Source organism: Ischnura elegans, chromosome 5 (assembly GCF_921293095.1).
Source record: "Ischnura elegans chromosome 5, ioIscEleg1.1, whole genome shotgun sequence".
Taxonomy (NCBI): Eukaryota; Metazoa; Arthropoda; class Insecta; order Odonata; family Coenagrionidae; genus Ischnura; species Ischnura elegans.
The window spans coordinates 48,412,581-48,435,342 of record NC_060250.1 but is presented as its reverse complement, the minus strand read 5'-3'; the positions used below and the strand labels follow the sequence as shown (position 1 = coordinate 48,435,342).

General features: G+C 39.6%; 1 protein-coding gene across 1 annotated transcript in view; it reads right to left on the bottom strand.

The window, feature by feature from the left end:
* Nucleotides 1–18,935, bottom strand: part of LOC124158848 (cGMP-specific 3',5'-cyclic phosphodiesterase-like) — a 68,418-nt gene extending 49,483 nt beyond the window's left edge. Inside the window, exon 1 of the mRNA XM_046534224.1 lies at nucleotides 18,553–18,935. Coding sequence (XP_046390180.1) covers nucleotides 18,553–18,627 — 75 coding nt within the window. The 5' untranslated portion in view covers nucleotides 18,628–18,935. The remainder of the gene's footprint in view (nucleotides 1–18,552) is intronic.
* Between the last annotated feature and the right edge of the window lie 3,827 nt (nucleotides 18,936–22,762).

Sequence of the window (22,762 nt, the reverse complement as noted above, 5' to 3'; positions counted from 1 at the left end):
TTCTTGTGTCTCCAACAACTACATCCTACTGCTGCACCTAATGCGTTCGCGGCACTTAATTTTGAGAGAGGGCCTCCACGGTTTGCGGCAGCCTCGAGGCCGTTGGTGAGGACTGAGTGTCTCCCAAAAGAATTTCCATTTAAACCATCAATAGATAGCGTCACTAACGAGCATGATCGACAATGGGTGTAGGTGAGAAAGATAAGCCTTTATCCAAAGCGAATATTTCGTCCGATGTGAGGGAGTAGGAAGATAAGTGGACCTAATGTTTAACTCTTCTTTCCCATTTTGTGAATTTATATTGATGAATGTTTACGCTAATGGCCTCGAGTGTATGAATGATGGATTATGCATATAAACACAATAAATAAAAAATATATACATAGAAGGACCATTCCACTCGTAGACACTACCAGTCTGCGAGACTTACAAAGGCAATTACCGACATCGATCGAGGTAAAAAGGCAATAATAGCATAGGTGATGTGTATAAATCAATTCTGAAGCATTTTAAGTTAACCCCATTTCGTTTATTTATTCTTTCAGGCTCCATTATCATCTCATCACGTCATCATCATGACTGGTCAACAATCCTAAGAGTGGTTTGAAAGAGCTTTCCACCCGATCCTCCTATTAGCTAATCTTTTCACATCTCCGCATTTCTTCTCTGACACACCCTTCTTTACTCGCATATATCTATTATATTCAGGGTCTTCGTTTTCCGTTTTTGCCATCCAATTTTCCCTCAACGATTGTTTTCATCAAGCCTCAAGATATGGCCGATTAGGCTGTTCCGCCTTCTTCTTAATGAGTTCACGATGTTTCTCCTCTCTCCTGCTCTTCTTAGCGATTTCTCATTACTAACACGGCAGACCCATTTGTTCCTCATCATCCATGTGTTGCACCGAATTTCGAAATCCTTCACCCTTATTATCAAGTAAGTAACGAAATCTGACTGCATACACAGCATTCATTCACTAAAGGCCTGTTTACACGGTACATTAACCCGTACAATTTAATGCCTAAATGTTTGAACGCGTGAATTAACACCAAAATGCACCGTTTAAACACCTAACTCGTGCGAATGCATGTACAGAAAATAAAACCTGCTCTAATTCGGTTTATGCATTCCTACACGTTCCGTTTCGGTCCACAAAAATCATTCATGCAAACAGACATTAACTCGTACGTGTTAATATAACGTGTAAACAGACCTTAATAAATCATAAAGTGGGCGTCAGTTTCATTTTTATCAAGTTACTTAAAATAAAACATTGCCTTAGTTTTAGACGAAACGAATAAAGGTATTCACGTGTTAATCAATATTTGATTTGACAAGAATCGTCCGAAGAGCCCCCGACTAAAAATGCTTCATTTCAAATGCAATCTCCAGAGAGATAAATCGCGGACAGAAAATTTGATGGACATAAGTCGATGAAGCATATTTGGAATGGTTGGTTTCCGAAATTTCATTTCTTCGCTGCGCAAACCTCACTAAGGAGATTCCGCCGACAATAAACAACTCGAAACGATAAGTACTTCTCGCATTTTATTGCTAGCTATTGGATGAGGATGACCCGCACGACATAGAAGCGCTATGATTGTCTACTCTCCAGGATACAGCTGGCCGCTGTTGTGGCAAGGATTCGCTACTAATAATGCATTGCACTAATTCCCCAACACCACCTGAATGAATTGAGAAATTATGAAAGCTGGTGCTCAACAAGGGCTTAAGCTCTTTCTACAAAATTCAGATAAATTATGAACACAGTTTGATATTTCTATGACGATAGTATCGCAATAAATTACCGACAAGAAACTACTACTCTTCTATATTGTGGACAAGGGAGTACTTGCCCTTGTTGCCAGAATTATGCAATTTCAACGTTAATTTAAATACAAAAAAATTACGATGTTATATAACTAATATTTTTACCATCGCTATTTCCAGCTAAACATACTTCTCTCAGTAATATTATAATGAAATGAGTAAACATTTCAACAACTTTATTTTATTCGCATTAGAATGCATGAAATTACACCTAAGAAGCCTAGTATAATGACATGAATTCCTTTTCATCATCACTAATCAGCAATCTAAGATTGGTTAGACGCAGCTATCCAATCAATTCTCGTATCAGCTAATCTATTCACACCTACTTATTTCTTCTCTTTCACATCCTTCTTTACCTGTTCCTTTTACCTTGATTAATACGTTTTTCCCTACGGTATCAAAACTGATAGTCAATATAACAATATTGCGCTGCAAAGGGACGAATAGAATTGCAGTTTGAACATAAACCCAAGGTCTTTAGTACTCGCATAATTGTTTTTTGTACCAATGAGAAAGCATCAGATTGACACAATACGCCACGATCACAAAGAATTACACGAAGAAAACCGACTATTATCTCAATCTATAGTTATAAAAAAAAGCATTGTATAAGGACAGCCAAGAAACAAGCGCTTTCAGGGAAGCATACAAATTTTTTCACTACTAGACCATTTTAAGGCGATGAGGTGTTATAATTACGCGGAATTTATGTTATGCTTGCATACCTGTATCTAAATTACGGCGAATGTGTATGGCACATGCCATCCTTTTCATTTAAAATTGTCAACTGTTTTTAGTATTTTCGCTAAGATTTAAGATCCTACCTCGAAAAACGTCACTTTCTAATTTCATTTACATATTACCTCGCAAGTCACCACAATAGGCGCGTGGCAGAGGACGTTGGGACTCCAGCCGATAACAAAAAAAGATAGAGCGCGCTGGATGTATGTCTACTGGTCCCACTTATAATATATCTATAAGCCTGTTACTGCTCGGAGGAAAAACGAATTCCTTCACCTATCCGCTCAGTAAAACATGTATCTTATTTTACCGCTTCTGTCGGACTTCGAAAAATAGAGAGCTTCTAAAATGGTATTCTCTTTGCCGCTATGACTGTTTTAAGTATCTCAAGCAATCTTATTCAGCACGTAACCTCCAAGTCTCCAGCAGCTCCCAGCCCAATTCCTGTAAAAGCTGTATAACACTCTGTTTGCTTGTGATAGTTTTAGCAATTTCACCTATTTTTTTAAGGACTCTTTCCCACTGCCGCAGCGGAGTGGAATGTCGAGGTACAATCCGGAGCGGAATTACAGTCAGAGTAAACTTATATAGCTCATATTTATTGGCTAGTATTGCCATGTGCAACTCTCTTTCGCAGTGTAAAGATCTATGGACGAGCATACATCAGTCAACTGATATATATGCTGTTGATTTTACAACTACACGTTTTAAAGGAATCGAATAGTAGGCTACAAGTTGATATCCTTACATCAATATCAAAATATTATAAATTTCTTCATATTCAGCATGGTTTCAGGAGACTTGACATTTCAGATTTTACTCCCATGTAATTAGGGGTCATTCCACCTCACACCGACGAACAAAGGAACCAATAGGAAAGGATTCAGAATTTGATAGACTAATTTCTAGGATAGGTGTATATTCACCCCAACAAAGCACCTTGCGAACTTTACGCGAAAAACATCTATTCGTCGGTGCTCTATGTAATCATGCGATTAGGGAATCCAGATCAACAAAAGCGAGGCTCCTTACATTAGCAAATTATCATTCGTCACCGCGACGAAGTGGAACCCCTCTTGAAATAAAAATACTTTTTTGAAGTCAACGATCTTTGTAAGAGAATTATGTAAACCTTTTTAAACCCAATGGCATAAGTGATCGTAAAAACAAAGCGAGAAATCAACGGAATAATAGAATTACTTTTATTGATTTTAACATTGTAGATTTTAAATAATTGTGGGTATGTTATAAACAGATTTACCACTGTTATGGGGTCTCTTACCATTACATATCGGCACGTCATGGGCTCCCACCACATAGATCCGGACTATTCCCCATCATGTGCTATGCGCCCAGAGTCGACTCTAGCAAGGACCCGGAGGGGAGAAGCGAATGAATGATATGTGCAATGCAGCTTCGAGTATTAAGGAGCTACAAAGGGTCCCACCACATCAGCCTTGAGGTACGTCACCTAAGATTCTGATAAGTGAACAACATTTTAAACTCTGGTCCAATGGCCTCGTACACCAATTTCATTGTGACTGTGACAGTCTAAAAAATAAATATGCCAGTGTTTTTCCTTTTCTCGATCAGTCACCAACTTTTTTAGCTGTTCATCTCGACGGTCCTTTCGCAGATAAGTCGATGACGCCAACAACTCAGGCCCCACAGTGCACCGCTTCTCAGCCGCTTCTCGGCCACGTGGGGTTCGTAGTCATTAATACTCGTGTGAGCGATTCTTAATTCCCTTCATGAAAGGTTCACGCTGTATAAGTAATTGAACAAGAGCTTTCATAACGTCATCAACTCAAGAAACGTCTTTCTTTCAACTTTCGATTTTATTACTTTTAACTTACGGTTTTACTATTTTAGAATGACTGAGTTGGGAATATTGGATTTTTCACAGCAATTTATCTCTCCCTTACATCTTACGAAACCTTTAAATGATTTTCCATTTCGGGACACAATGTCCGAGCTCACTGAAGACAAATGGCGAAACACAAATAAAAGTAGGACAAGGAAATCGTAAACATTAGACCATCGGTACTACCCGCGACAAGCAGCTTCAGGAAAACAGACTCCCAACTCTCACAAACGTCACAAATGCCATTAGCTTTCTCTGAGACAGGATCGGGGACCGAACCCGGACACCCGTCCTTCGGGTCCATACGTCTTCCAAGGGCGCCAGTTGCCATGGCGTCTCGTGCAAACAAAGACGGGTGCTAAAAGACGGGCAGACCCGCTAAACGCCCAAAAGAGAGGAGGAGAATGTGAGGAAAGCGGCGCTAAACAATCTACAGGATAGAGAGAGAGAGTGGCGGCGCCAAGCGAGAAAAGGTTGAACTAACGCGAGACAAGAGATAAGAACTGACTGAATGAGCGCGTATTCTCATGAATATTACAACTATATAGGAGGATTCTCTCCAATCGTCCACCAAATATTATGTCACCCACCCCACATTGAAATGGGTTTCCAAAAATCGCCACTCGCCTAGCTGACTGGAGAGTAGACCGAATTTCACGGGAAAATAAACTATGATTAAGACTGTTGACCGAAATGTACGCTCATTATAATTTGATCTATCGTATACACAAATCTGCGGAGCTATTTCTCATGAACGCGAATATTCAATTGAAAATATTAAGAATAAATAAATCGCTAACTACCCATAGGCACGCTGCGGCCATTTTTGAAAACCGGTTGAAAAATCGGCACACCACCTTAGGTTAAATGAAGATTCTAATGGCCCCTGAGGCCCCTTCGGTATGGAAGTAATAACAAAACCCAAAAATAGAATAAATACCATCAGGGAAATTGAGAAACATGGTGGTCCACGTGGCTTAATACTGGGTTCGTAGTGACAGCAGTTTCGCAAGCCATCCAGTATTCATCTTAAGGTCGAAAGAAAGATTTTTCCTTCTAAGAGAAGATGAATGAAGGTCGGTTTTTGAAATGCTGTCATTTATAAGGAGCGAACATGGAAGAAGCTATTTCATCGATAAATCAGGAGGTTCGTTCAATGATCTCACTCGGTAATTCAGCCCAAAGGTTGGTTTGGATAAGTGAGGGTAGAGCTCATCCCAGACTAAGTGGGGTTTTCGAAAGGGCGAATAATCAAGTTAACTTAACATCGAGTACACATGATGAAGTTTGAAAACGATCTCCTAAGACAATTTTCTATTTACATCTAGCGGCCATCGGCGCGATTCACGTTTTTTTCCCGGACCCATGGATTTTTTGGGGGTGCCCGACGGCTTTAGCCTGAATTTGAACCCAGGATCCTTCGATGAGCACCCAAGCATGACTGTAAAACACGACTATCCTTCGATAGCTTCTTTAGCCCCGAAACGGCACCCATCCCATGACATACACGCGGAAAAACTTAAACACATTATAATAACACAACGATGTACGGGGCACACCACCTTGGTAAAAATTTCAAACGTGGTAGTGCAAATGATCATCTTTCTTTACATGGATAATATAGAATATTGAACATTCTCCAAAGATACAAATGGATTTTTGCGCATCCAATATGAATTGACATAAGGCCTGCCGAGGATTTTGTTTGGCGGTGCCCGAAGACTTCACCGGATCGTTTGTAAAATCATCAAACGATTTCAAGCACAAAAACTGATGTGAAGGATAACAGCAAATAATCGCACATATAGACGTCCAATCCAAGATACGTGATCGTCGCTCAATCCATTTTCTCCCCATACATAGCACAATCTGTGGTATTTAGCCCCATCTCGATTGCAGCTCCGATTAACTCACTCACTATCAACAAACGCCCCAAAGAAGAAAACGCATCTTCCCCACTCCAATGGCCAGATGTCGTATATTTTAACCTATTACCTACTCTTTGGATAAATAACAAGAAGGCCAAAGTTACGCAGTTTTATAATGCATCGCGAACAAGGACTGTTAGACTTAATATAAATGTAGGCAGTCCCAAATTGAACAGGTGGAGCAGTTCAACTATTTGGAAATCTCTTTGGGCAAAGACCTCAGGAGGCAGAACAATTCATGTCTTTGAGCAGTAAAGTAGAGGAAAACAGATAAAGTAGTAAGGACAAAAGGAGGAGAATTGCATTAGCTAAGGAAGCATTCATGCATGGGAGAGAGCTAATTAGAGGGTCGTTATGTAAAAGCATAGAGAAAATATTATTGAAGAGTTGAAGGGCTTAACGGTTCGGAAACGTGGAAACTTAGGAAAGAGGAGGAGAAACGACTGAAGACCTTCGAGATGTGAATATGGAGAAGAATAGAGACTTATAAATGAAACAAATTGCACTTTTTCACAACAGTGAAAAAGTGCAATGGTTATTTTTTTCTATAATTTCGAACTTCAAATATATTTCTCCTGGATCGGTTGAATTTATTAAGACTAGACGAGAACTAGACTAGAAGAAGAAACGACTGAAGACCTTTGAGATGTGAATATGGAGAAGAATAGATACTTATAAATGAAAAAAATTGCACTTTTCCACAACTGTGAAAAAGTGCAATGGTTATTTTTTTCTATAATTTCGAACTTCCAATATATTTCGCCTGGATCGGTTGAATTTATTAAGACTAGACAAGATGAATTAAATGGATAGGAACGCTGAAGTGACAAACATGGCAGGGGAGAAGAGGAAACTCCTAGAAGTTATTCAGCGGAGACGGATGGTTTGAATGGAGCAAGTAATGAGCGGGGAGGGAAGTTAAAATCCGTGTTAGAAGGAAGAATACTAGGTATGCAAAGGTGAGGACGGAAGATAAAAGGATTAATAATGGGATAAAAGGTAATAGGCGTTAACATGAATTAAAGAGAGAGGTTCAATTAGGGCTGGTTAAACTAGCTCGCAAAACACTCCATGTAACTCGACCTTAACCGGAAGAATACTTTACTAATACTACTACTACATACTCTAAGCAATATTATTCCATTATATATCAGAGTATGTAAAGTAGGCCCTGGTCAATATTAGGTTACATCTCAAATTTGATCAATTTACCACATTATTTTATTAGTTGACTTTTTAATATTTGAGAAGGAGGTATACGTTGACTAATGTTGAATCTATTGAATATACTCTAAAATTTTCAGTGTGATAACATACGCTATGAATGACCAATATTTTACTAAAGAAGACAGAAGAGAGAGAGATGCGCCCTCTTAAGCTAGTAATTCTTTCGAAAAACGACCGGTAGATGAGAGATACGTACCCTTAATATTGAATCCTAGAAGTGATGGAGGCACTGAAAACCCGATGGACAATAAAATATCCGGTTGGGCGCGAACGTGGACTCATCCCCTGCGAGAATTTCTCCCTTCACCTCTCCTAATCCGAGCCTAGGGGGTCATGATCCCCGTAATGAGGTTAAGTTTCAACGTTAACCGTGATTTATGAAAACATGTTTATCCGTGCACGGTTAGCATCACTAAAACGGATGATAGGATAAACCTAAGAGAAATAATAAGGGAAAAAGAAAAAAACATGCGATAGGCTTGTTCATCAATTTAATTGTCGATTTTGATATGGTTTAAAAAATTTACAAACACGTATTTTTTTTCGTTTTTTTTTATCCGAAGCTTACTTACCGAGCTATTAGTTGCGAAAAATCGTCGGCCTCGACCCTTTCGTAGATAGTTTATGACGTCACGAATTCATGCCAATTGCACTACCGTTTCTCAGCTTTTTCTCGGCCTCGCTCATAGTCCTTACATGGTTCATTACTGTTTAAACTCATGCGGCAAATTCCTTCCCTCAGATGAAGGTTATTTTTGAGCGAATAAATAAACCACAACTCCAATTATTTCACAAACTCATGAAAAGTGGGCGGCAACATGCGCGTTTTCCTATATTTTACTCACGAGAGAATGGCTGAACGGGGAGGACAATTTATTTCATAGTAACTTATCTTTCCCCACCATCTACCGAAATAATTTAGTGCATTGCGATTTAGGGTCTCAGTGAACAAGCCCAAAAGTCATTCTAGCGGAACGTAGCGATTAATTTAATGAATTCCGCAACTTTTACTGACTGTAAATTTCGCCGATAATCCGAGAAAAGAACGACATTTTAAATAATACCTTTCACGGTGTATATATTTTATCTCCACACGGATCTACAGGGTTGCCAACATCAAATTTCGAAATTTCTCTCCGCCATCGGCGGACATCCTCGGCGGGGCACTCCGACCCCTCGATAATAATCAGAGCCCTCCTCCCCCGGTTCCAACATATTCCTGGCAGGGGCGAGCGAGCCCCCGGGGGTGGGTCGATACGGGGTCCTTGGGGAGTGGGTCCCTCGAATCCAGGGCGAGCAGGGTCGAGACGGAACCAAATTCAACTAAATCCGCATTCACTCCATCGTCGCCCACTTCCACCCAAGGGAACTACACAGATGAGGCGCCAGTCCGTCATGTTAAGTTTCATAAAATCGGTTTTGAAAAGTGTCCGCAATTTCGCGAGGAGTGCAAAGCTATACAATTATTAAAAATAATTGAAATGTAGCATCGGCAGTCCCGAAGAATAGCATTGAAAAGTCACGATTTGGTGCATCATCATGAATAAAAATATCGGTTAACAGCACAAAATAAAGCTAATTTATACGTGAAATACCGATCCCTCTTCCAGCGAACGACGCGAGCGGTGACTCTTGTAAAGCCCTTCAAATGCTCGTTGGGTGGCAACACAATTAATGGCCTACAAGAGAATCCTCTATAATAATCCTCTATTCGTGGCCTCACCATTCACTAAATCGTCAGATAGCAATAAACAGAAAATTCATTCGGAGCGCGATAAGGAATAGTTGACTGCGACCGGGTGCGGTACGTCCCGTTTCCTGCGAGAGAGATAAAAAGAAAGTGAAACTGTCGAAGGCAGTAAAGTCCTAGCCAGCCAACCCGTAGGTAGCAAGTTAGAGTCCCACCTAGGTTAGTTTACCATTAAGAGTATGATTGTCCATGGTTTCCATTTTTTACGCCGTTATAAACCACAATATAAAAATGGCCCAAACGTGGTTGTTTCCGGAGAAGTGAATATCATGTCATCATGCATTGGAGACAAAAACACCTACGTGCACTAGTCCTCGTCACATACGATTAAAAAATTAAGAATAAAGATATACATACACTTCAATACAAAAGTTCAATGAAAAACTAACAGGGATTAATCACAGAAATGTAAGTCGCATATGTCACAAGCTTATAAATAATCATCAATAGAATAAAATGCCTTTTTTATGAGTTAGGCATACGAACTTTAATTAACAGAGACTGCCATGACATGCCTCGGGGGGCAAACTGTTAATAGACGCAGCTTTACAATGTTAAGAGTAGCAGGCTTTGGATAGCCGGTAGTGGGGCACCTCAAGAATACCCCTATTTCTCGGGAGATGGGAATGAACGGTGGCCCGCTAGTCTCCAGGGAATTTAGATTGGCCTTCGAACAGACATTTAAAAATATTCAAGCAATAAAGTGATGAAATATCAAGCTTCGAAAACAGAGGTATACTTAGATCTAATTGTCAACAAACCTATGGAGGATGAGGAGTGTCCCCATAGCTCAATTCCATGGTTAATATGAAAGTGATATTAGGCAAAAAAATGCGGAGGTAGGTTATTCTGTCGGGATCAGTGATTTAAGCATGTTTAGATGGAGACAGCTAAAATAGTTTACCTAAAGTAACTGATACCTGAGGTACCCAACTTAATTCGTGGTCAGTTTCAAAACCAAGGAGCTTGATGGTATTATTTGAACTAACTGCAGTACTAAAGGTGAAGGCAAGGTGATTTAGTTTTGTCATTAATTAAAAGCAGCCCATAGGCTGAAAACAATTTAGATACTTTGGCCAGTATCAATTTAAAGGAGTCAATGGTACTGAAAAGATTATTTGAGTTATGGATTAAAGTAGTATCACCAGCATAGAGTAAGACGGTACAAAAAATGTTTGATGGCAGGTCATTAATCATAATGAGATGTAAAAGAGGACTAAGAACTGAGCTTTGCGGGACGACTTAGGAATTTCTCCGTGGGTAATTAGACTACTATTGATATATACATTGAGAACGTTCGGAGAAATACGTTTCCAAGAGTTGAAGCTGCTGATACCATAGAAGTGAACCTTTCGAAGAAGAATTGGACGTGATATACAATCAAAAGCTTTTGAAAGGTCGCACGCAGTTACAGCAATAGGTGATTTTTCTTGGAAAGCATCTATTATAGATGTGACAACAGACGCTACTCCTAAAGTGGTGGAATGGTCTTTACGGAAACCTAACTAGCAATTAGAAAAATAAATTAAGAGTTTCAAAATTATTGTGCAGCTGACCCTTAATTATCCTTTAAAAATTTTACCAAATACAGGACTTATTATAGAAGTTAGCCTATTAATTTCAGTGATTTCGGAAATATGCCTAACTGGAAGCGAGAGTTTTTAATTAAAACGAGAGGATCATCCATTACGCTGCCTAGTTTTTTTATGAGATAAACTAACAACCCATATATATCTGTGCAACTGGGACATTTAACAGATTTGGACAGATGGATATTAATAATCCTGCGTTTACTGCAGCCTTTGGTGATTGAAAATAATGATCTGAGGCATGGTGGTATGATTCAACAGGATCAATGACTTAGAGTGCATTCTTTTCTGAACTAAGGCCCGTGGCGATGTTGCCCAGACAAGAAACGAGTCTGGTTGGTTCAAAGTTAGCACACTGTAAATTAAGTCTGTAATAGATATTGAGAACAGGAAGAGGATTTACATACATCGACATTCAAATCACAACACAGGAAAATTTCAAAACCGAAACTGGAAAACGAGATGAGGAACTGCTCAAGTTGATCACAGAAAATCTTTAAATCTCCTGATGGGGATCGATATACACGAAGGACAATTGCATTGTATTCTCTCATGGACACAGCAACATTTCTCAGTGGAATTCCATTAAAAATTGATTCACATCAGTCTTCTTACTAAATAGATTTACAATCGTATAAATGGCCGTCCCTCCATATTTTGCAAGTGAACTACAACTAAGTTTGGAAGCTTTGATGAGCGGTGTAACAGAAGAATAGATTGTGTGCGAAATGTAGAAGTTCTAAGAAGAGTAGGAAAGACTTCTTTTGAAAACTTTGAGTAGAGGACGGGACAACTTATTCGGCCATTTCACGAGACATTCACGGACAGTCTGATGGAAATATCGTTGAAAGACGGGTGGGAAGGTAACAGCTGCAGAGGTTGGCATCAGATTAGATATATGTACCTATGCATAGCAAGTATTGAAGAATGTAAAGCAGAAGAATTATGTAGGTTTTAAAAAAAAAAAGGTTAAAATATTAAGATAGGAAAATTGAGTGGAGAGCTGTGTCAAACCAATCTTCGGATCGTTGATGATGATGATGACATAGAGAGAAATAAAATTTAAAAACCCGAATGCTCACTACTGTATTTTTCACGAATATTTCGGAAGTGACGGCCCGAAAGCCTCTCGCCGGATCTGGGTGCTGCACGGAATTACAGATGACTGGCAGGTGCCAGACAAGCGATCCACAGCGGCAGTTGAGGGTTGATACAGAGTAATAAGTGTATCCAGGCAGTAAGTAATATAGAATTCGGAAAACCCCTTCGTAAACCTTAGGCGACTCCTAAGCACCGCACACAGTCTCCCCGAAAATAGGTATAGCTAGAAAAACTTCCTTTCCCAAGAAACTAAAAGGATTTCCCGGTAAAATTATCATAAAATAATATGAAATAACCCGATTTCGACGAAATACAGTCGAACCTTGATGAGTAAGAGTTCAAGGGACATGCGTTGTTTTCTTGCTTAAAGAGATTTTTTACTGACCAAGTTTCTCATTTACTAAGGTTCCGGAATGACCTCTCACACTTATAGAGGTACAAATAAGGAAGTAGGAGAGGAGAGTGCAGGGAGGCCACTATTATATACTAATTATAAATGTAATTATATATAGTTTTAAATAATTTACATTGTTTCTCAAAAGAAATCAGTTGATGTCTTCTAAGATTCTCCAGTGGTATAATTAATATGTTTTTTGATCTCATTTCTCTTATCAAAAATAAATTTTTACCTATTTAAAAGGACTCAACAACTGAATGTCTTGATTACCTGGATTCGAAGATGCAGCAATGTAAACTTCTGAAATTTTCTTCAAAGAATATGTGTAATTTGTATTCAAAATAAGTGTGTATTAGGAATTGATAGAGTCATTAAGAATGTGTTCCATCCAAGTCAATGTTAACTGAAATGTAAACAAATCTAAAGTTTGAGTGCCACATTTGGTTTCCCGTCATCACATATTGAGTCAGACAGTGTGCACATATTTCCCCATCTGAAGTCGGCCAAAAAATCTCTTACTTATAGAAGTTCCTAGACTCTCACTCACACAGGTTTCTCACTTATACAGTTCTCACTTACAGAGGTTTGACTGTAATCGGTAGTAAAAAATCGGTACTCGTGGAGAGGAAGAACGGCATAGGTAGGCCTCGAATGAGATCTTTGGAGCAGTTGATGAAGTATGCCACGCAGAAGATTTATGTAAATGTTTAAATACGTATTGAGGGGGAGCTGGGTCAAACGAATCATCTTATTGATGTCTGCTAAAGATGGTGTTATAAAAATCCCTTATAACAAGAGCTGATATCTTAGGAAGAATTTGAGAGGAAGATTTAACCGACCATATCATGAGAAACGATGGTGTAATGAAGACGACGGCAGAGGGACAAGTGCAAGGGAAGAACGGTAGACAAATGTCTCAATTTATACATACGAATCAGGTGTGGAAGGATGTAAAAACAGAGTCTGTTATGCAAGTGTTACAAGAAAGGCTGATAGGGAAACAGAGATGAGAAACGCAACAAACCAATCTTCTCATTATAATATTGGTTGATGAACATACGAGAATATTACTCTGCGTGTTATGGGTTATTACTTTCTACTTCGCTGGAATCGCCAAAATACCATAATATATCAATATGAACCAAAATGGTAAGAGATTAAAAGCGAGACCGCCATGGCCTATTCCCGCGCAAAAATAATAATATTAATAATATTTCAAAATTCTAAGATCTTTTATTTTGAATAACTTGTAAACCTTTAGTTTAATAATTTTTGCACTCTACATTATTGTGAGACATGGCAACCTTCTTCAAAGAGTTTACATCACTACTTATTTATAATATTTTCATTTAAGCCTTGATAATGGAAAGATAAAGATCCGAAATGTTGGCCTTTCATGCTTTTTCAATAAAAAATACCTCTAATGTAATAAGTAGTCTACAAATACGATTATTGTCCAAATTTTGAAGCACATATCATGTAATAACTGATACGAATTTTTTTATATTGTTCTTCCGAACTCGCTCGTGAGAGGGTACATTTATTTTCCTATCCTGATGACGTTGCCCGAGTCAAGGAAACCGAAACGTCGGATATGGACAACTTAACAAATAGAGGAACATCTTTGTTATTTTGCACACTTTTACTAGCGAAAAAATGTATGAAATCACGAAGTTTTCCCTTATCCGTCACAATGAATTTCCACCGAAAAAATCGTCGACTAACGATCTTATATGGGCAACTCCGAGAAGGATAGAATATTTTTAATTCAATAGGTATAAGTGCCATTTTACTTTTCATTTAGTTGTTATATTCATCTGAGTGTAATCCAGGGCTCTACCCTGGAGTAAGTCCCTAGTACCATCTATTGGGGACTCTAGGAACTAGCACGTTGTAAATCAGCACATTAACCCTTTTGACTGTTGTTGTGATTGGCTAATATGCTCTATTTTAGGTACTAAATAAAAAAAACAAAATCGCACTTACACGCGGATGGATACCTTCTTTATCATGGGTATTCCATCTCTTTCAAAAGTCTAAATATGAAGGGAAAGATTCGATCTTATTAGGCCAGTAGCGATGGTCGCGTTAGAAAGAAGGCACGATGAGGCTGTAATTGTCGGATAGGGCAAAATAATAATAATCCCTTATTTCCATTGAAGTGCGGCTGTGTTTTCCAATCTGCCACCCTAAGTGGGGTGGGGTGGCGCAGTCGTTGCCGTGGAGACGGAAGATAGGCGATACCGATAAACACGGCAATCAAAGTGCGCTCACACCACGAAGAAGACAGAGATAGGCCGTGATGAGGGCTCGTGAAATCGTGAGCCGGTTCTCGGAAACAACCGCAAGCAACGACGGTGAACCGGTTCAATAGATTAGAATGATGGTTATTTTATTCAACAGCAAGAACTTTACATATAACCTCCGAGAAATCAATTTTTCATTTCTCTCTTATTAAAAGACAGCCGCAAGAAATTTTCCAATATATAACGAACTTCCATAATAATAAAGGAGATAAAATATTTTATATGCAACGAAAACATCACCTTTACCTTTTAGAAAAAAACAGCACGTCTACTCTACAGCGCTATTCAGACATTTATTTAGTATAAAATTTTGTAATGAACACGATATTTCCATTTTTATACAATGATTTCAATGCAAATAAATAATTACTTTATTCATGATTATAGTATCGTGTATATACACGTTATATACAATGCATAAAATAATTACTAAGTGCTACGAAATCTACCAACGCTATTTGTCCGTGACAAGAGGGAATTTTTTCACTAAACCATAGTTTAACTCTGAATTGGTATATTTACTGAACCATAGATTTTCAGCAGAATTAGGTTAATATGCTTTTTTCAACTTTTTCTGACGTGGTGCTCCAAATTAATGAAGATATTAGCCCACTAACGCGGCAATACTTCCCTAAACAGAACGTAAAACATGAGTATACTCGCGAGAGAAAATGACTTTTACGTGTGACACGATCATGTACTATTGGACTGTACCTACGCAAAAAGTGTGTCATAAAATTCACATATCAGCAGTGTTTGAATTGTTAGCGAAAGCGAAGATGAAAGTCACACTAACTGAAACGATTAACGAATCATTGGACTTGGAATCGAACCACAAACTTTCAGCATACGGGGAAAGTAAGTTCAGTGGTATCCAAATTATTATCACGAATTGAGCGGCGGCACATTACTAAACGGAAATAACGTATTTTTGTCAAATTAACCCTTGAGTACGTTAATCACAGGTAAAAAAACGTTCAAGTTTCCACCGAAAACAACATTATTATGAGTTTAGATAAGTCTGTATTCTCATCCTTGAACTGCATTTACCATTTATTAGACTATGTAACAAATGAACAAAGCGCGTTGTTATTGGGGAAATTTCATTTCAATTTATAATTCCTGTAAAACCAAATAATACACAAACTCGTGTTTGGTAAGCATAACATTTTGCACGAAATTGGTTAGAAGGAAAAGGATTTTTTTCTTCTTGGAAGCATTTAAGTCCGAAGAAATGTAATTTAATACGTTCTTAATATGAACAACACCCGGCAGCCTTAAATTCTAAGTAAATTTATTTTTTAATGCGAGGAGTAACATTATCTTTTATAGAAAAAATTTCGCCAAATTCTCATAAATTTTAGATATTCAGCAAGTCGATCTCATTTTTGGAGTCAGAATAGAGGTTAAAAGTATCCTTTTTCAGCTTTTCCACAGTATCATAATAAGATTGAAGACAATGTCATAGCTTTGTAATATATCATTGTTGAAATCAAAGGTTTCAAAGACTTTTTCCAAATAATTCCCCAGAACTTCAAACAGAAATTACCAGTTGCTGCATGTATCTGTTGGCATAGAATGCCTCAAGTTACATTTTTAAGAGTCTCTGAAGTGTTCCTGAAAAAATTGAAAACTCATTTGAGGCATTAGTACAAAGGTCCATAGACGTTCGATTGAATTTCCAAGCAGTTTCTGTAGAGGTAAGCACTACAGAATTCCTGAGCAGTTACAGTAGAGTAAAACAATTCCTTAGACCGTTATCAGTAAATTCCTTACCATCGAGATATATTCAAGCCTGTTGCGTGGACGGCGGTGAAATTCACATTAATTGTCATAGAAAAAATTCCCATGGATTGGGTATCGATCCCTGGACCTTTGGATATTCTGATCACTCGGTACGTAGACTCCTGGAACCTCAGTAAAATTAACATTAGTTTCAATAAACCAGGATATCGTAGTAGTGAGCGTAGAGATCCGGAAAGCCAAAGGACCATGGTTCTATTCCCGCTAAAGAGGAATTTTTCCAAAGACAATTAATGTGAAGCCATTACGAGTTCACTCCGCTTGAAAACTACGAGATTTATCACGTACTTTCACATCATTCTATAGAAAAGCCTCAAATTTCGGACAAAAATTCATCAGATTTCCTTAAATGATTGAAAATTTTTATTAATTTATTCGGAATTCCTTAAGATTTCCGTTGAGGTTCAGCTGCATTCCTTTGCAGAATAAGTATACCTGCAGATTTCCTTATATCGCACTGCAGAAATTACTTACCATAATTTCACACCCACAAGCTCATAACAAATTGAACTCTAAAAACAGTTTTTTTTACTTAAAACACCATCCCACCTACGATTTCAGGCAATTTATACAAAAACATGAGGGGGAAAACGTAAAGCATGCTCTGACGAACGAATCAACACGTTATTCCAGAGTAGAACTACGTTGCAGATATACCACTTACGTTGGCATTGCATGTCCTCAAGTTACGAGCCCTCACTTTCGATCTCAGTTATTTTTGGTCCAGAATATAATACGCATAGTTCCCACTAGCCTTATTTTGACGGAAAATAATAATTTCCTCTCAGAATACCCATTTAGTGAGAAATGAAGTAGAGTAGCTGAGAATTGCTGGTATGTGCCCCTTCAACGCTAAGGGAGGGAAATGTATCTACTGAGTATCTATGATGCAGGCATTGAAACTTGACAAATACCAAGCATGATAGCAGCCATTACCTGAAATACTTAAAGCACTACTGGATGACAATATTCCACAGTGAAAGCCTCCTGGAGGCAACAAAGATATGGAGGTCCGTTGCTCTTTGATAGAAACCTATCATCATCAATCTATACAACGGGTACTGCATTTTTAAGAATGTAACTCAATACCTGTGGCGGATCCAGAGAGGAGCAAGGGGGCTTCAAGGTAGAAACAAAAGCAAAATTATAAATTTTTAAGCATGAATAGTATCCACCCTCCAAGTCCCTGATGACCGAGTTCTGATACTGGATGCTGGGACCAATATTTGGCTTTGGCAACTCATCTAATGATTACACAATCGAAGGACTGCAACGACAAAAGAACTGAAATTAGGACAATCGGCAGGGACAAGCCTGGAGACAACAATAACAAAAACCAGAGCCGAACTTAATTCAGGCGATCCGGGGAAAGCCGTTCGGGCGCCACATACTGCGAGATAACGTGCATACATGTTGAATCCGCAGATCAATTTCCCAAGAGCCTTTGATTACACGTAGTGCGTAAAAAGATAAACTTCCAAGACTTGATCATTCGTCGCAATGTTTATGTTTTCACCTGAGGGCCTAACATGGTTTCCATATGGGGTTGCGCGTGCGCAGAGCAACTCATGAGGAGGGTGACGCCGGTGGTCCAGGGCAAGCTCCTAAGGAAACTGTTTTGATGTTGGGGCAAAAATATGGCCCTGGCACGGGTCGCTGTTTACACGGCCGACGTTGTCCTTCCATCAAGTAAGCAAAGATGCACTGCTAAAGCAAAATTTAGTCACAGCATAAGAACTGATTCATCCATAGTCTGGCCCTGGACCACTAGCGTCAAGCATATCATTCAGGCAAAGTATCTACTGTTTACATCAGTTTGCTAGGTCCCAGGTCCCACAGACCGACACCAGACCCCGAGGGTACCCGAGAGTTAAGAATGCCAAACAATAGAAGGCAACAATACGCATTCTCTCACGCCAGCACTCCACCGGGCGATCGGGGTCAAACCTACTGGGACGGGAAAGGGCGCTGGGAGGGAAGGGCAGAGAAGGGCCGTGACATCGACTCACTCACCTTGTCGTCGCCGTGTTCTGGCCTCCAAGAGGCGCCGCGGCGGCCGAAGCACAGGCAGGTGGCGTACGGAATCATAGTGCGGCGGGCGGACGTCACTCTCAGGGCCGGCCAACACCCATGGCGGCCCTTATCGAGCGACGCTCGGTCGGTTGCCACGAGACCCAAACAAACACTCTCACTTGTTGTTATTTATATTGCTTGCTCACCATATTGAGGATGATGTGTAAGCGCAGCACAGCGCGTGATACACGCATGGCTCGCTCACTCGCACACCACAAGCACGGCTGATCACGTCACTCACTCACTTTCACTCACGGCAAGACACAATCCTTGGCACATACACGCTCTCGCGTCACCAGCAGCTCTTTCTCGCTCGATGTCCCGCTCCACTGATGAAGCGACGGCAGAGCCATCTGTCGCGTTGGAGGGGAGGGAGGGTGCACTGCGCGGAGGGGGTCATGGCCCGCGCATGCGTCGTTGCCATGGAGACGGCACGCCGTTTGGTTTGAGTGTGGCGGTGGCGCGGCGCTGCGGCTCGAAGGACGCATATACAGAGCCAACGTATAGAAGAGTGCACATGCCAGCTTCGCAGCAGCATTTGCTAGAGGTCTGCATGTATCACGTGATGTGGACGCGTTTAAAGGGAGATTTGAAATTTCGTTTCCGAAATTACGAGAGATTCACTTCCAGCATAACTGATGCTTGCAGCGAAATTTATGTGTGGGTGTGTGTGTTAATTTCAGCGTAAAGCTCATAAGTTTCATTCGTGGTACCTCCATTTCGGAGATTCAATGAGGAAGAGCCAATCATTATCATAATAATAAATTAGGCTCGCAAATAAGCATATAATAACATTCTCGTTTACTTCGATAAAAATCTCTGTATACAACTCGCCGAAATGTTTTCCAACGAAAAAGAAGAAATTCATCATGTTAGAAAACTTGATATTTCGATAGGGTGTAAATCTTGAAGGCCATCAATTTTAAATGATATTTTAATTCCGTTAATAACGTCTGGAAGAGACCATTCCTTATGAACTCACAGTGCTGATAACTTCTATATTATTTATCACGCAAGGATGAATTAACCTCAAACAACGATCATCATAAACACATTTCATCAATCCAATGATTTATTTGATGTAGCTCTCCACTGAGTTCTTTAACTGATATTTTAACTCCAACATAATTCCTCTGCTTCACATCTTTCATCACCTGCTCATGTATCTCATTCGTGGCCTACCTATACCTTCCATCCAGTAGCGGATGCAGAAAAAACTCAGGGGGGGTCGCAAAAGATATCATGAATTCCTTTCGAATGAAATATCACCTTTACTTTAGTCGTAATAAAAAATAATCACATTCAATAAAAGCAACATGAAAAGTTTAAGAAAGTGATAATACACATTTATAAGACAATGCCATCTTATGATATAAAAAAGTCACAATTGTGGTTCTGCAATGTTTGGCAAAGGGGCGGACCCGCAAGGGGGGGGGGCGCCCCCATATGTATCCGCTACTGCTTCCATCCCTTCCACCTTTGTTTTCCACGATAATTTTCATTAGATCCTTGTGTCACATTATGTGCTCGATCAAATTGTCTCGTCTCATACCAAAGATTTTTAAAAGACCTCTCTCCTCTTCTACTTTTCTTAGAACTTCCGCAGTTCTCACCCGAACTACCCATTTCATCTTCATCATTCTCCCACAGCACCAAATTTCGAAATTTCAAACCTAGATTTCTTCGAACCTGTCGGCGTCCATGCTTCACTATCATAAATGAAGCATTCTTCGAAGGTAAGTCCTTCCTCCTAAGTAAAATTGCTTCCTAACTTCAATACTTACATTCTCAACTGTGAAAAGACTCCTGTTTTTTTTAGAAAGGCCTCTTTGCCGGGGTTTTTCCACTGAATATTTCTTTCTCGATTCGTCCATAGTTGGTCACTCGACTTCCCAATTACCAGAACACCGTCACCTCCGCAGGTTTATGGTTTCCTAGTGCCAGGTTGGTCTTCAACTCATAATTTCTATCTCGCACCAACACTTCAGATTTTCTTGGCATTGATTTTAAGCCTATATCCTGTCATTATGTCACACGTTTCCTTATTATTCCGTCTTCACAACTGGATTCAGATTTAATCACAGCTTTTTAGTTTTTTATGCAAATTGTGCATAATAGGGTGGTTTCCTATTATTTTTTTATTGCCTAAATCGAAATATTATTACTCCTGGAGTATGTATTTCACGCTTTTAGATTTTTAAATGACGATATCTATTTTTCGCGATTAAATGAAAAGTGAAAATTTTCAAACGCGCGAAAACGCGACGGGTAAGTATGAATGCCGGGAAAACTCCGTGTGACGTCGTTCTGGTTCCCGCTTCCGCAAGTGAGGTGACCTTGGGGCGAGGTTCTGAGCGCTGATACGACGCAGGATGCTAGCAGGTAGCAGAGTACCCTGCTAGCTGGTAGCGATAGGCTTAAATAAGGATTATTAATACCTTATCAAACGAAGAAAACTTTCCGGCCTTAGCCAGTTTTATTAGGTGATTATTAAGACATGTTTCCCTGAGCTCTGTGCCTCATGCATGCATTGGTAACCTCAGACGATGTAAAACTCCAATCTACTCGTATAGAAACTAGGCTCCTGTGACGTCACGTGGAGTGGCATCGCATGGGCGCCAATCTTGCCTTTTTCAAATGAGGATAAAATTTAATTTATAAATAATATAAATAATAATAAAATTTGTATATTATGAATACATTAATGGTGGATAACGAATCGCAATCAATGCCTTTCGTTTTCTTCGATGAAGGAAACTACCCTCTTTCTGCGGTCATTTTAAAACACTCCGATTTCTTTCAGGATCGCGAGCATTGAATTCCCATTTACGTTATCGAAACTCTTTTCTAAATCCACAAACGCGACTAATTTAGGTTCGCTCTTCTCCATTCCCTTTCCTGCGGGCAGCCGAAGGGCCAGCAGTGGCCCAAGTTTGTCACATGGGTTGGCCCAGTGGCAAATCTAAGGGGGCTATAGCCCCACCCTAGGGTATCCAATTTACACTAGATAGATTGTAATTTTTTTCGGACCCCCACTACTGCTGAGAGGTTAACTCACACTTAGCCCCCCTAACCTATTCTGGATCCGCCACTGGGTGGGCCTAACCTCGTGTTAACTTGGATACATATGTAGGATAAAATATAGTTTAAAACATTTTTTTGACCTTACACGAATGGCACCCCTTTCCTGACATGCCACGCAACCTAATTAATATATAAACTGCATAACCGCAAATTATGCCTCGGCCTTTAACTAGTTTTCTTCAGAAAATAAATTTTAACTCTGGGATCCGATTCTGACATTTGTCCGTCTTATTTTGGTGGTCCAGAAGGTGGGTCGAAAACAATTTGGGTGGGCCCGGGCGCACCCTGTCCCATCCCAGGCCCCGCCACTACGAAGGGCCAATATGGCTTCCCTTGTACCCCTATTTTTTTCCAAAATCTGGATTGGTCTTCATCCAGGAAGTCCTCTGCTATCAGTTTTATTTTCCTGTACACGACTCTTGTAAATATCTTGGACGCATCAGTCATTAGGCTTAATAATCCAAAAATCGTCACGTTTCTCCGCTCTCCTCCTTCTGGGAATAGAAATGATCATACTCTTCTTCCCTTGGTATGTTTCTTGTTGTGCACATTTCGCAGATGTTTTTTAGTGCTGAGTTAATATCTTATACCCTCCGTTTCTAATAAGCTCTGCAGAAATATCGTCGCTTCCAGAGGCTTCACTCATCCGCGAGTCCTTCATTGCGCCATCAAAATTTGATTTTAATATTGAAGCTCCCACATCATCCTTTTCGACTTCACTTAATTCGTTCAATTATTTGCGGTGTAAGATTATTTCCGCTGGATAACTCTTCCTGGTACTTCTTTCATTTCTTCAATTTGTCTTCATTTTCAATCAGGATATTTCCGTTCTTGCTCCTAGTGACACTTCATCTTGCATTATGTTCCTTGAATTGATCCCTCACCATCCTTGAGGCAGCTTCTACTTCTTACTCGTGAGTGATTCTGCACATCTTCGCAGATATTCTTAATTCAAGCGTCTATAGCTTTTTTCGCTTTGCAACTTATTCCGTTCCTTGTTCTCTTGTAGTTTGGGTTCCTCTTCTTCGGTTTTAGCATTCCTGTAGTTACCTCTTTCTTCAATGAG